The 15,452-nt window shown below is 44.3% G+C and overlaps 1 protein-coding gene across 4 annotated transcripts in view; it reads left to right on the top strand.

The window, feature by feature from the left end:
* Positions 1-15,452, top strand: part of atp8a1 (ATPase phospholipid transporting 8A1) — a 474,917-nt gene that overhangs the window by 243,237 nt on the left and 216,228 nt on the right. For all 4 annotated transcript variants that reach the window (XM_041186502.1, XM_041186517.1, XM_041186510.1 and 1 more), the window contains one exon: positions 8,153-8,237. In XM_041186502.1, coding sequence (XP_041042436.1) covers positions 8,153-8,237 — 85 coding nt within the window. The remainder of the gene's footprint in view (positions 1-8,152; positions 8,238-15,452) is intronic.

Raw genomic sequence — 15,452 nt, 5'->3', positions numbered from 1 at the left:
AAAATCACATCTGCAATGAACCTCCACCTCTGAAAATTACAATTTAAGTAACTATTATCATTATAAGTTGCTTCAATTTTTGTAGCTGTTTTATCTTTTTTATGCTGTCAGTAAAATAATGCTGCACAAGCCTGTATTTTCCCTCACTTTATGGATGGTGTTTTTTCCATCCAATTTCGGCAAAAAATTCTAGAAGCTCATGTGAGAGAAGCTGTGGAAGATGCAAAGTTCAGTTCAGTTTAAGAATGGGAAGTGCCACTATAGAAGAAAGAACATCTAAGGCAGATCGAAACTTGTAACTGTGGGGAAAAACGTACAGGGGTTGGTTTTTACTTCCATACAGGAACACAACCTAGTGACCGCCTGGCCTGATTGTGAGCAGCAGCAGGGAGGTTCAGCTTTTTTTTTAAACTGCCTCATTGACACACCATTTACTGTTTCAAGATAAAAATGGCCTGGAAGTCAGTAGAAAGCAACTTTTCATTTAAAACCACAATACTCCACCATTGGTGATCATTCAGTTGCCTAGACCCCAAGCTCTGGTATCACTTCACTACATGTTTCCATCTCTCTATCTTACTTTCATCCTTTGAGACACTTCTTAAAACCTTCCTCTTTGACCAGGCTTTTGGTCACCTGACCCAATATCTCCTTATGAGACTTGGTGTCACACTTTGCTTTATAATGCTCCTTGAAGCGCCTTAGGATGTTTCTTTATGTTTAAGATGCAATATAAGTAATTTTTTTTTTAAAAATCATGTGGCTCCGAGACCACCCCAATATAAGCAGTAAATAACTTAGGGGTGAAGTTGAATTAGAAGGGAGAGAAGAGTGAGAGGGGAGGAAGGTTCAGGGGAGGGCATGTGTAAGCATGATTCGCGGAAGGTCCAGTGCTTGTTTGTGTGATTTGAGGAAAGCTCCTGTTACTCCTGGCCCACGGAAAACCTAGTTCCAAGAACTGGCAACATTGATTTTGCTCATGTATTTTTGGTTATGTTCGGTTCTGCCAGGGTCACTCAGCTCCTGACCTCATTACAGCCCTAGTTCAAAAATGGACGAAAGAGCTGAACTCCTGAGGTGAGGTGAGAGTGACTGCCCCTGACATGAAGTCAGCATCAAGGAGCCCTAGCAAGTCTGGAGTCAGTGGGAATCGGGGGGAAAAGTCTCAGCTGGCTGGCGTCATAATTAGCAAAAAGGAAGATAGTTGCGGTTGCTGGAGGCCAGTCATCTCAGTTCCAGGACATCGCTGCAGTACTCCCTCAGGGTAGTGCCCTAGGCCCAATCACCTTCAGCTGCGTCAACTCCCTTCCATCATAAGGTCAGAAGTGGAGATGTTTGCTGATGATTGCACAAAGCTCGGCATCATTTGCAACTCCTAAGATACTGAAGCAGTCCATGTTCAAATGCAGCAAGACCTGGATAATATCCAGGCTTGGGCTGACAAGTGGCAAGTAAAATTCACAGCACACAAGTACCATGCAATAACCATCTCCAACAAGAGAGAATCTAACCATCGCCCTTTAAAGTTCAATGGCATTAACATTGCTGAATACCCCATTATCAAAATCTTGCGGGTTACCCTTGACCAGAAACTGAACTGGACTAGCCATAAAAATACTGTGGCTACAAGAGCTGGTCAGAGGTTAGGAATCCTGTGGCGAGTAACTCACCTCCTGCCTCCCCAAAGCCTGTCCACCATCTACAAGACACAAGTCAGGAGTGTGATGGAAAACTCTCCCCTTGCCTGGATGAGTGTAGCTCCAACAACATTCAAGAAGCTTGACACCATCCAGGACAAAGCAACCCGCTTGATTGGCACTACGTCCACAAGCATTCATTCCCTCCAGCACCGACGCACAGTAGCAGCAGTGTGTCTCATCTACAAGATCCACTGCAGGAACTCACCAAGGCTCCTTAGACAACACCTTCCAAACCAATGACCACTACCATCTAGAAGGACAAGGGCAGCAGACACATGAAAACACCACCATTTGGAAGTTCCTCTGGAAGCCACTCACCAGCCTAACTTGGAAATATATCCATTCCTTAATGTGGCTGGCTCAAAATCCTGAAACCCCTTCCTTAACAGCACTGTGGGTGTACCTACACCACATAGACTGCAGTGGTTCAAGAAGGCAGCTCACCACTACCTTCTTGAGGGCAATTAGGGATGAGCAATAAATGCTGGTCTAGCCAGCAAAACCTACATCTGGTACAAGTAATTTTAAAAAACGAAAGCTGATCTCAAGCATTCAATTTCCTGATGTCCATAATGAAATGAAGGGCATTGGCTCTCTGATCCAAGAATGAGTGTGTGATTGACATACCGAAGTCATTTTCCTTAAGTAGAATGCAGTGGCAATAAAATAGCTAGACACAGTATTGAGGGAACTATAGCTTCCTCTGAATGAATGAATGAATGAGCTCGGATGAACTACATGACCAATCCATTTTGTACTAAAAGTGGCTCAAATCTTGAGCTCAGTAACTACAGACATGCAATTCTGAGACTGTTTGCTTTGGCTAAAAAGGTAAACAAGTTCTGTGCACTGCAAGAGCAGTCCAACTTTATCCGAACTAGTTTGTTTAGGGTCATGGAGTCATATGTAGCACAGAAAGTGGCCATTCAGCCCATCAAGCCCATGTTGGTTTTTCTTGGAGCAATCCAGCCAGTTCTACTCTACTGTTCAATCCCCATAGGCTAATTTCCTTAAGTGCTCATCCAGTTTCCTTTTGAAATCATTGTTTTTGTTTCCACCACACTCAGGGACTGTGAATTCCAGGTCAGTACATTTGCTGTGGAATAAATTTCTTCCTAACATTTCCCCAGCATCTCTGTATGGTGTGTGTGGGGGTGGGGGGGTGGGTGTGCAGGGTGGCATAGTGTATTGTCACTGGACTAGTATTCCAGAGACCCAGGGTAATTCTCTGGGGACCCAGGTTTGAATTCGCACCATGGCAGATGGTGAAATTTGAATTCAATAAAAATCTGGAATTAAAAGTCTAACGATAATCACAAAACCATTGCTGATTGTTATAAAAAAAACCCACCTGGTTTACTAATGTCCTTTTAGGGAAGGAAATCTGTTGCCCTAACCTGGCCTGGCCTACGTGTGACTCCAGACCCACAGCAATGTGGTTGACTCTCAAATTGCCTTTGCGCAGGGGAATTAGGGATGGGCAAAAAATGTTGGCCTAGCCAGCAATGCCCACATCACATGAACACATTTTTTAAAAAAAGAACCAGTGGGAACAGTTTTCCCTTGTTGACCTTTTCCAAACCTGTCATAGTCTTCCATCAAATCTCCTCTCAATCTCATTAGGTCCAACTTAACCTTGTAACTGAAATACCCCATCCCTGGAACCATTCTGGCAAATGTCTTCCGCAACCTCTCAAGGACCCTCACATCCTTCCCAAAGTGTGAAGACTAGAACGGGATGCGATACTCCATTTTGGGGCCTAACCAGAGCTTTACAGTATAGCTTCCCTGCTTTTGTACACAATGCCTCTACTTATGAAATGCAAGATCTCAATATACCCTGCCACCTTCAAAGGTCGATGCACATGCACCCTCAGGTCCTTATGTTCCTGCATGCTCTTAAGCCATTATGTGTATATTGCCTTTCTATATCCCTACTATCAAGATGCATCACCTCTCATTTAGAAACATAGAAAATAGGAACAGGAGTAAGTCATTCAGCCCTTCGAGCCTGCTCTGTTATTCATATGATGATGGCTGATCCTCAACACAATGCCATATTCCCACTCTCTCCCCATACCCCTTGACGCCTTTAGAGTCCAGAAATCTATCTATTTCCTCCTTAAATATATTCAGTGATTTGGCCTCCACAGCCTTCTGTGGTAGAGAATTCCACAGGTTCACCACCATCTGAGTGAAGAAGTTTCTCTTCAGCTCAGTCCTAAATGGCTTACCCAAAATCCTCAGACTGTAATTCCTTGTTCTAGACTGCAGCCCCCCCAGCCAGAGGAAACATCATCCCTGCATCCAGTTTGTCCAGCCCTCTCAGAATTTTATTCTAAATTCCATCTGCCACTTACCTGCCCATTCTACTGACGTATCTGTGTCATTTTGCAGGTGAATCGTATAATCCTCACTGGTTTGCCATTCCTTCAAGCTTGCTATCATTGGTAAATTTTGAAATTCTGCTCTGCTTTCCTATATCCAGGTCATTACTATATAGCTAAAAAAGTAGCAATCCTAGCATTAATCCTTGGGGAACATCACTGTCTATTATCTATCTAAAAAAAAACATCTATGACAACTCGCTGTTTTTCTTTCCTAAGTCAATTTTATATCCAATTGGACACTGATCTTATTCTTTGAGCCTCAATTTTGAGAACCAACATTTTATATGGTACTTTCACAAATGTTTTCTTAAAATTCTCTTTTCTCAGTAAACACAAATACAAAGTACTCATTTAAGTATTTAGCCTTGTTCTGTGCCTCTAAGAAAATAGATCTCCTTCTTTGTCCCTAATAAGTCCATTCTACCTCTTACTACCTGATTATTATTTATATGCTGGTAGAAGATTTTTGGGTCCCCTCTTAAGTTGACCACCATTCTATTCTCATATTCTCTCTTTGCCAGTTTTGTTTTCCTCTTTGGCTCCTCTGTTAACCTATTGTATTTGACCTGGTTCTCACTTGAATTCACCTGACATGCATCATACACCCTGTTTTTTTTTTTTGTTTCATCATTACCTATATCTCCCTTGTCATCCAAGGAGCCCTGTTTTTTTGTTGCCCTACTATTCACCCTTATATATGACTAGCTTATACCTGAGCATCTCTTCCTTAAAGATCACCCATGCCCCATTACAGTTCTTCCTGCCAGTCTTTGATTCCATTTTACCCTGGCTAGATCACTTCTCATTGCATTAAAATTATCCCCTTTCCAATCTAGATGTCCCAATTTATATCGTTCCTGTTTTTCTCCATTACTAACCTAAACCTTATGATGTGACAATTACTCTTAGCCAAGTGTTCCCCCCACAGACACTTGGTCCACTTGGCCCATCTCATTTCCCAACACCAGGTCCAGCAATGGCTCCTTTTCAGCTGAGAACACACTGATCAAGGAAGTTCTCCATATTCTTTGTACTAAAGTGTGTCACCTCACACTCCTCCACATTGAAGTTCATCTGCAAATTATCTGCTCACTCCACCAATGTGTCAATGTCCTTTTGAAGTTCTACACCGTCCACAGTTTACAATTCTCCCAATACATATACATTTGTATAGATGCAAAATGGATGTATCGGAGCTTTAACTCAAATATGAATTTTACACCCATGCAGCATCCTTTACCTGAGATCCCCAGGGGAGGATCTCCCAAGCACAAGGCTTGCACTGGATTTATGCCAGTGAGCTGGATATTGTCCCAGTGTGTAAGATTAGGATGATCAAGCATTGAGCCCCTAACTGTAGCTAAAAGAGGAAAACCTTCTGTGCAGAGTGCATAGACACATATGGAATTTCCAAGATCAGGCCCAAGCCATGAGACAGACGTTCAAGATGGATGTTTCGAGATGTCGTCCAATGAGCAGCCCCAGCTGAAAGGGACTAAGACCAGGTGGAACTTCTCCATGCACTTGCTTCTACTTAATGCATCTTGCAAGCCAGAGCTGGGTATTGATTTTAATTTCTAGATGGCTTTGGTTGCAGGACAGATGTAACAGCAGGTTTTCTAGGTGGCTAATGCTTCCAGCAACAACCATCCCATTCTTCTTCATCTCGCGTGTGCCTGATGCCAATTACCTTTGCAGCAAGGGCTTACCTCTCTGCACCATGGTTGTTGTAGGTGGGCACGTGCAGTTGAGGATTTTCAAAGGAGCAGCTGAGCAAGAGTCTCCACATCCTTGTTTGGAACAACCCCTGCTGCTGGCAATCAAGTTCCATTGTTAATAAAAAAAACAAAAACAGAATTACCTGGAAAAATCAGCAGGTCTGGCAGCATCGGTGGAGAAGAAAAGAGTTGATGTTTCGAGTCCTCATAACCCTTCGACAGAACTAGGTGAATCCCAGGAAGGGTTGAAATATAAGCTGGTTTAAGGTTGGGGGGGGGGGGGGGCGGAGAGAGAAGTAGAGGGGGGGTGGTGTGGTTATAGGCAAAAGCAGTGAAAGAAGCAGATCATCAAAAGATGTCACAGACGGCAGAACAAAAGAACACATAGGTGTCGAAGTTGGTGATATTATCTAAACGAATGTGCTAATTAAGAATGGATGGTAGTGCACTCAAGGTATAGCTCTAGTGGGAGTGGGGGGAGCATAAAGATTTAAAAATATTTAAAAATAATGGAAATAGGAGGTATGGGGTATGTGGAACATTCCTTGTTCCAGTTCTACTCCGGCCCCTTTCCACAACTCTTTCTCCGGGACATCGATGATTACTTCGGTGCTGCTTCATGCTCTCGTTGGGACTTGGAAAAATTTATTAATTTTGCTTCCAATCTCCACCCCTCCATCATTTTCACGTGGTCCATCTCTGACACTTCCCTTCCCTTCCTTGACCTCGCTGTCTCAATCTCTGGTGATAGACTGTCCACCAATATCCATTACAAGCCTACAGACTCCCACAGCTACCTTGACTACAGCTCCTCACACCCCGCTTCCTATAAGGACTCCATCCCATTCTCTCAGTTCCTTCGCCTCCGTCGCATCTGTTCCGTTGATGCTACATTCAAAAACAGTTCCTCTGACATGTCCTCCTTCTTCCTTAACCGAGGTTTTCCACCCATGGTCGTTGACAGGGCCCTCAACCGTGTCTGGCCCATCTCCTGCGCATCTGCCCTCACGCCTTCTCCTCCCTCCCAGAAATATGATAGGGTCCCCCTTGTCCTCACTTATCACCCCACCAGCCTCTGCATTCAAAGGATCATCCTCCGCCATTTCCGCCAACTCCAGCATGATGCCACTACCAAACACATCTTCCCTTCACCCCCACTGTCGGCATTCCATAGGGATCGTTCCCTCCGGGACACCCTGGTCCACTCCTCCATCACCCCGTACTCCCCAGCCCCCAACTATGGCATCATCCCATGCCCACGCAAAAGATGTAACACCTGCCCCTTCACTTCCTCTCTCCTCACCGTCCAAGGGCCCAAACACTCCTTTCAAGTGAAGTAACATTTCACTTGCATTTCCCCAACTTAGTCTACTGCATTCGTTGCTCCCAATGCGGTCTCCTCTACATTGGAGAAACCAAACGTAAACTGGGCGACTGCTTTGCAGAACACCTGCGGTCTGTCCGCAAGAATGACCCAAACCTCCCTGTCGCTTGCCATTTCAACACCCCACCCTGCTCTCTTGCCCACATGTCTGTCCTTGGCTTGCTGCATTGTTCCAGTGAAGCCCAACGCAAACTGGAGGAACAACACCTCATCTTCCGACTAGGCACTTTACAGCCTTCCAGACTGAATGTTGAATTCAACAACTTTAGGTCTTGACCTCCCTGCTCCATCCCCACCCCCCTTCTGTTTCTTCCCCCTTCCTTTTGTTTTTTTCCAATAAATTATATAGATTTTTCTTTTTCCCTCCTATTTCCATTATTTTTAAATATTTTTAAATCTTTATGCTCCCCCCACTCCCACTAGAGCTATACCTTGAGTGCCCTACCATCCATTCTTAATTAGCACATTCGTTTAGATAATATCACCAACTTCGACACCTATGTGTTCTTTTGTTCTGCCGTCTGTGACATCTTTTGATGATCTGCTTCTATCACTGCTTTTGCCTATAACCACACCACCCCCCTCCACTTCTCTCCCCCCCCCCCCCCCCCCCCCCCCCCCCCCCAACCTTAAACCAGCTTATATTTCAACCCTTCCTGGGATTCACCTAGTTCTGTCGAAGGGTCATGAGGACTCGAAACGTAAACTCTTTCCTTCTCCGCCGATGATGCCAGACCTGCTGAGTTTTTCCAGGTAATTCTGTTTTTGTTTTGAATTTCCAGCATCCGCAGTTTTTTGTTTTTATTCCATTGTTAATAGTTGTTCCTGGTAATAGACAGGCAGTTGGAAAAGCAGCACCCTTCATTGGACATTATATAATGCGAGTGACAACCTGAAGTGATTGTAATATGTTAGTTCTTTGATGAAAATTATATTTTACAGCATGATTTTATTCTACAGGATACTGTTATTTATGAGCGGTTGTCTGACAGTTCAAGGTACAAGGACATTACTTTGAAGCACTTGGAGCAGTTTGCTACAGAAGGTTTGTACTTTCCAGTGTATTTTGAATTGTTGTTAAATTAAGGCTTAGTGATTTTAAACAATAGCCTGGAGTTTCCACTTGGTTTCCACCCAGATGTCGGCGCAATCTGGGTGGCATGGACTAAAATAGCACAAAAGATTGCATAATTTAAAAGGCAGATGAATTACACCTAAAACCATCCTCTCTCTGATTACAGTGACCTTTTACGCTGGTTTAAAAGTCAATTCACCCAAAGCAGACCCAGCCCACAAAAATGGCTCATCCCCAAGTCAGCACAGCGAGTTTCCACCGATTGTGCCAGTTGGATGGTGCTCATCACATTGCACTCAGAAGTTTGGGGACACAAGCACATATGGTCACGTTAATCCATGGTCAATGACCAACATTGAATTGCAGCCTCTATTCTTCATACTCTTGCTACAATTATTTTAGATTCCTTTTAAATGAACTTTAGTTCAATCGTTTAGCCTATCGGTGGTACATAAGGCCTGTGATTAGCGCTTAATTGAAACCCCTGATTGGCCTTTTACTTTATCTGCAACAGCTTCACCTTCCAAACCTGTGATCTCTACCACATAAAAGTACAAGGGCATCAGGTGCATGGGAATGCCACTACCTATAAGTTTCATCCAAGTTACACACTATGCTGATTTGCAACTGTTACTTCACTGCCATTGGGTCAAAATCCTGAAACTCCATCCCTAACAGTGTGTACCTACACTCTATGGACTGGAGTTGTTCAAAAAGGCAGCCCACCACCACCTTCCCAAGTTCAATTATGCATGGGCAATAAATGCTGACCTGCCCAATGATAAACAAATTGTTTTTAAAAAGTTCGGTTTAAATTATTTTGATTCTTTAATCTTGAGGCCCCATTGGCCATGTTCCAAACAATCATTGGCCGATCAAGCAGATTATTGGGAGATTGTACAGTTTGAGTTTGTATCAATAAATTTGAGTAAAAACCTGAATGCAACTCCAACTCAGTATAATTTTTATAGTTCCCAGAGTATTCCGGGTACATATTATGCCCCTAGCAGAAACTCCAGGCCAATATGCTAAACAAGGTATTTGGTCATTTTGTCCAATAAGTGGTAGTTATGCAATTTTGCTGTCTACTTTGAAGGTATAGAAGTTTGGAGCTTTGGTGTGTATACACGCTGCAAGTTTGCTGTTCATGCCAAACAGTTTTAGAGATAAAAATTCCTAAACTAGAGCTGAAACAAAGTGGAGTAAGACTAACTCCTCCAGAGCATTTGACTGCTCTATTCTCAGGTGTACATCAGACCCTAACTATGGATTTAAGCTGCATTTGCACTAGATGTACAAACGTACTGTGAGTGCACCCTTAGACCTAAGATTTTTGACAGTGATACCAGTGGTGATACATTAAAATGAATGGTGCATAGCCAGTGTTATGAGGAAAACCTAGACTTTGAGGTCGTTGAAAGCATTTCAAATACACCAGCTGCAAATGAGAGCCAAGCCATGCTACTCGCTGAATTCCAGCCACCTGTTCCACTGCATAAAGGCCAAAGCTAATTTGCACCCTGATCTTTGAGTGACTGCTGGAAAGATTCATTAAAGTAAGAATCCAAGGGAATATCAAACAGACTAAATAATTCAGCTGTTGCCAGCTTTAAATTCAAGCAGAAGTATTTGGTTTTAATGATAACTAAAACTCTGAATTCGTAATTATGAAATGCAATTTATTGGAATGAAGTATTGAAGCTAAAATGATTGTCTTGCACAATAATTTCAGCTGCAAAGAAAAACCAGGTGTTTATCATCTCAAATACAAGTTTATGCGGTTGGAAACTGAAGACTATTGGATTATCACAGTAGGGTTTTGTATATAACCACAGCATAAATCAAGTCTAATTGACCTGCAGAGTTATGAATATTATCACTTACAGACTGAATAATTGGTAAAACAGCTAATATTCAAATTATTGTTCAATATGGCCTTGTAAATTTGCATTTATTGCCAAGTTTAGAATGCAAAGGCACTGCAAATCAGTTTAAGAGCTTGTAAATGTTGATGAGACATGTTTCACTTGTGTTCTGCCTCCATGAAGTTTCTGGTCCAAGTTGGAGGTTCCAGGTGTCACACCTGCCCTTTCACCAGCACAGACCTTGCTGATGAGTTGATTGGCTTAAGGAATCACAGTTCCTGGGCTGTGTGCCACCATTGGACATCATCAGATGCATGTAAATGAGGCACAGCCTTCTCAGCAGCCAACCAGACCAGTGGAAATAAAGGATTTTTACTGTGTTGGAAATTCTTCTCCATTTCTCATGTTTGTCTGCATCCTTAGAAAATTTGTTTTGGGGGCGTGGAGGTGTTGAGGTATTAAGCTGCATTCCAAAATGCTAGAATGAGGGTGTCTTTGGTTGCCAGCCCATTTTTTAACCCACTCATAGTACAAGGACACAATCAAGCAGTATTTTGCTTGGTAATGATTTACTACTTGCCATCTTGGTGGAGGAGGAGAGGGAGGATTATAGAAGGGAGCAAAGTAGAGTAAAGCAGCAAAGAAGAATCTTGAGCTGCTCCACCTTTAACTTTGCTTGTCTAAGGAAACCCTGTTCCATTATCCTTTGCCTTCCCTGGAAGTTTATATAGCTTGAGGACCTTGAGGTTATCTCCCATAGGTCTACCAATCCACATTGCCCATGGCATGGCTTGGTAGCTTTTCTCCCGACACTAGTAACATCAATAGGTGATAGGATACATCTGAAAGGAATTCCCAAGTGGCAATTTGCAAGTGTAATCAAAAGAACAGTTGCTAGAAGAATGCTGCAAAGTCCAAGATTGGTGATACAGTGGGGCCTTTTATAAGTAGTGCTCGTGGTGTGAATTCCAGTGATTCCAGCAGCAGATCCATTGAACCATAGCACAATAGGAATCCGCTGGGATCAATGTGTTCAGTGAAACGAATCCACCGATACCAAAGTGAAGGTGTGCTGGTAGCAGTTCTCTTCTTACCTTGGTTGTCTTAGTCATCTTGCCAAACTTCTGGCTCTGATCTGTTTGAGTCTGAGAGTTGGCTCTTGCTGAAACTGCCATCTCCTGCCACATGTCTCCACCTACTGTTTTGGGTGGCTTTCTTGCATGAGCGCCTTGCAAGGATCCTCTGCCTGATCTGAAAGATTGGCATCTGTAAAATTCTGGGACATATTCTCCTGCTATTGGTTCGCTGATGCCATTTTTGTGGGTCGCCAAAGAGTGAGGTATAAATCATCATGCCCAAAGAAAGCAAAGAATTCCTTGGTTAAATGCCAATACAGTTTAACATGTCACGATCACGTAAAAGCGTTTCCTCAAAGTGGTTCGTGAGCTAAGTGTATGTGTGCCCCTTTTAATTTGAGTGGTTCAATTTGAAAATAACCCAGCAAACAAGCTTTAGTTCTAAACAAGCTTATGCAAAAAGTGTTGCTGAAAGTTACTTATATGTAAGTGATAAAGTCATTGACTAAAATACAGATAAAAAGATTAAAAGCAGATAAAGATAAAATAATATTTCAGATCAATCGCTGTGAGGTATCATTGTGGGCCCGTTGCTTGGGTTCCTTCTTTCCAAAGTGAAGGGGTTGATATTTGAGGTTCGGTTTAGCAGCTGTGATGGCATCTGCAGTCAACCAGTTGGTGTTTGCCTTTTTCAGGTGGACTCAGCAGGTCAAGCAGGTTTTGGGAGAGAGAGGTTTCTTGTTCCTCACTAATTCTGTGGTTACAGAACTTGAAAATTGTCTGGACTCTTTCGGCAGAATAACAGTTTATTTTTTTTAAAACCTTCCTCTTTGATCCCTGCGACAGACAGAAACCCCCTCTGATGTCTGAGTTCTTTGGGTTGCTCCTGGCTGTTTCAGCTGAGAGCTGCTGTGCTGCTATTATCTCACACACACTGGATGGCCTCTTACAGCCTCCTTTATACTGTTCAAAAAACACCAGAAATGTGTTCCATATTAATTTTCAAGGAGCCATTGTTCCACCAGGCAAATAAATTGAGTTGGATTTCCACTCTGCTCGTAATTACTTACCTTAAAATCCAGCCGCTCCTATCATGCCCAACCTTCCAACTCAGGCCAGGGGAGACCTGTGTAGCGCAGCAGATTCCTGAGGCCTACAGTTGAGGGCAGCTCAGTGAAATGTAAAAGCAAAAAACTGCGGATGCTGGAAATCCAAAACAAAAACAAAAACACCTGGAAAAACTCAGCAGGTCTGACAGCATCTGCGGAGAGGAATACAGTTAACGTTTCGAGTCCATATGACTCTTCAACAGAACTAAGGAAAAATAGAAAAAAAGGTGAAATATAAGCTGGTTTAAGGTGGGGGGGGGGTTGGGACAGGAAGAGCTGGATAGAGGGCCAGTGATAGGTGGAAATTTCCAAAAGATGTCATAGACAAAAGGACAAAGAGGTGTTGACGGTGGTGATGTTAGCTAAGAAACGGCTAATGGTGACATTAAGGGTAGAAAGCAGGACGAGCAAGGTACAGATAGCCTTAGTGGGGGTGGGGTGGGGAGAAGGGATCGAAATAGGCTAAAAGGTAGAGATAAAACAATGGATGGAAATACATTTAAAAATAATGGAAATAGGTGGGAAAAGAAAAATATATATGAATTATTGGAAAAAGGGGGATCGGAAAGGGGATAGGCATGGAGGAGAGAGTTCATGATCTAAAGTTGTTGAACTGAATATTCAATCCGGAAGGCTGTAAAGTGCCTAGTCAGAAGATGACGTGCTGTTCCTCCAGTTTGCGTTGAGCTTCACTGGAACATTGCAGCAGGCCAAGGACAGACATGTGGGCATGAGAACAGGGTAGTGTGTTGAAATGGCAAGCAACAAGGAGGTCTGGATCAGGCTTGAGAACAGACCGAAGGTGTTCCAAAGGCGAAAATGTAAGTAAGCCATGCCCCCTTTTCCACAGCATTAGCTGCTGTAAAGCAGGCAAGTTTAATGGACCAGCCACTTGGACAAGCCAAGGAGAAGATGAGTGTATAAGGTAAGTGGGTAGAATTTCAGGGAGTTCTGGGGAGTCATGTCGGGCCTTGGAGAGCGGGAGGGAGTGTTGAGCCTGGAGGAGAGGGCAGACAGGGGTGGGGGGAGGAGGGGTAGTCCTGTGGTGGGGGGGCTAGTTGGTGGGGGGGAGGGGGGGTGGATAGGAGCCTCGTGGAGTGTCAGGTGGGTGGGGGGAGCCCTGTGGATTGTTGCTAAAGTTACCCAGAAGCTAGAAGTAGTTTTAATTCTTGTAGCATTTTCTAGGTAACTATCAGAACCATCCGATCTTTGCGATTTAAATCACATTTTCGGATGGTACCCAGTACAGGGCAATTGCCCAAAGGAAGTTTGGTCTTCCCAAGCAATTGACATGCAATCCTTACCTGGGAACCTCTATGGGGAGGTGGGGGGTTATGTTCTGTCCCACCGGCAGGACAGATGCACCAGAGGTAGCTGCACAGTGGTATCTAGTTGGGAGGGAGTTGCCCTGGGAGTCCTCAACATTGACTCTGGACCCCATGAGGTCTTATGGCATCAGGTCAAATGCGGGCAAGGAAACCTGCTGATTGCCACCTACCTCCCTCAGCTGATGAATCAGTGCTCCTCCATGTTGAACACTTGGAGGAAGCGTTGAGGGTGGCAAGAGTGCAGAATGTACTCTGGATGGGGGAACTTCAATGTCCATCACCAAGAGTGGCTTGGTTGCACACTACGGCCGAGTCTTAAGTGACGTAGCTGCTAGACTGGGTCTGCGGCAGATGGTGAGGGAACCAACAAAAAGGAAAAACATGCTTGACTTCAGCCTCACCAACCTGCCTGCGGCAGATGCATCTGCCCATGACAGTATTGCTGGGAGTGACCACTGCACAGTCCTTGTGGAAATGAAGTCCCATTTTAACATTGAGGATACTCTTCAACGTGTTGTGTGGCACTACCGCCATGCTAAATGGGATAGATTTTGAACAGATCTAGCAACTCAAGACTGGGCATCCATGAGGCGCTGTGGGCCATCAGCAGAATTGTACTCAAACACAATCTGTATCCTCATGGCCCGGCATATCCCCCACTCTACCATCAAGCCAGGGCGTCAACCCTGGTTCACTGAAGAGTGCAGGAGGGCATGCCAGGAGCAGCACCAGGCATACCTAAAAATGAGGTGTCAACCTGGTGAAGCTACAAAACAGTACTACTTGCATGCCAAACAACATAAGCAACAATCCAACAGAGGGTGCTGGTGAGAAGTGACTGAAGCATTCTGGGAGAAGTCACCGCAGCCACCGCCACTCAGGAGGGAATCGAGGAGAAGAGCTCTTGCACTTAACAGGAGGAAAAGCATCCAACAGAGGGCGCTGGTGAGAAGTGACTGAAGCATTCTGGGAGAAGCCACCGTGACAGGAGGGAATCAAGGAGAAGGATTCTTGCACTCAACAGGAGGAAGACCATCCAACAGAGGATGCTGGTGAGAAGTGACGGAAGTATTCTACGAGAAGACACCGTGACTCAGGAGGGAATTGAGGAGGACCCACGATCAAAGAACGGAAGAGAGAGAGAGGAAGAGGCAGTGCCTTCAGGAGTGTGCCAGAACTGTGAGGAACACTCTTCTGAAAGTGAATTTTAAAGAAAAAGCAGCTGATTGGTAAGTAAATCCTGAGAGCAGACTCGGAGGGAGGAGCACCAGAGCTGTGAGTATAAAGCTAGCTTACCTCGGCGAATCACAGCCTTGTCTCCATGGAGCAGACTCGGAGGGAGGAGCACCAGAGCAGTGACCTCGGGGCACAGAATAACTGAAGCCAAAACTGAAAAAATGACATCACAGGAAAGCTGTAACCTCATTGGTTGGTAGGAAATCTGCAACCACCAAATTTGGGGGAAAAATACTGCAAAGCTAATTAATAAATTAATTATCTAAGTCGAGATGGCTGGGCAGGTGATGTGCTGTAGCTGTATGATGTGGGAGCTGGCAGATCCCATTGCGAGCCGCAGTGACCACATTTGCAGCAAGTGTTGGTTGCTGGAGGAACTCTGGCTCAGAATTGATGAGCTGGAGTCCGAGCTCTGGACGCTACGGCATTTCTGGGAGGGGGAGAGTTACCTGGACGCTTTGTTTCAGGAAGCAGTCACACCTGGTAGATTAAGTACCTCAAGCTTGGTCAGTGGACAGGGTCATCAGGGTGTGACTGCAAGTGAGGCAGTAGAAGGATCCTGTGTTCAGGA

This window comes from Carcharodon carcharias, chromosome 1 (assembly GCF_017639515.1).
Source record: "Carcharodon carcharias isolate sCarCar2 chromosome 1, sCarCar2.pri, whole genome shotgun sequence".
Taxonomy (NCBI): Eukaryota; Metazoa; Chordata; class Chondrichthyes; order Lamniformes; family Lamnidae; genus Carcharodon; species Carcharodon carcharias.
The sequence above is the reverse complement of the archived record's forward strand: the minus strand, read 5'-3'. Positions and strand labels throughout refer to the sequence as shown.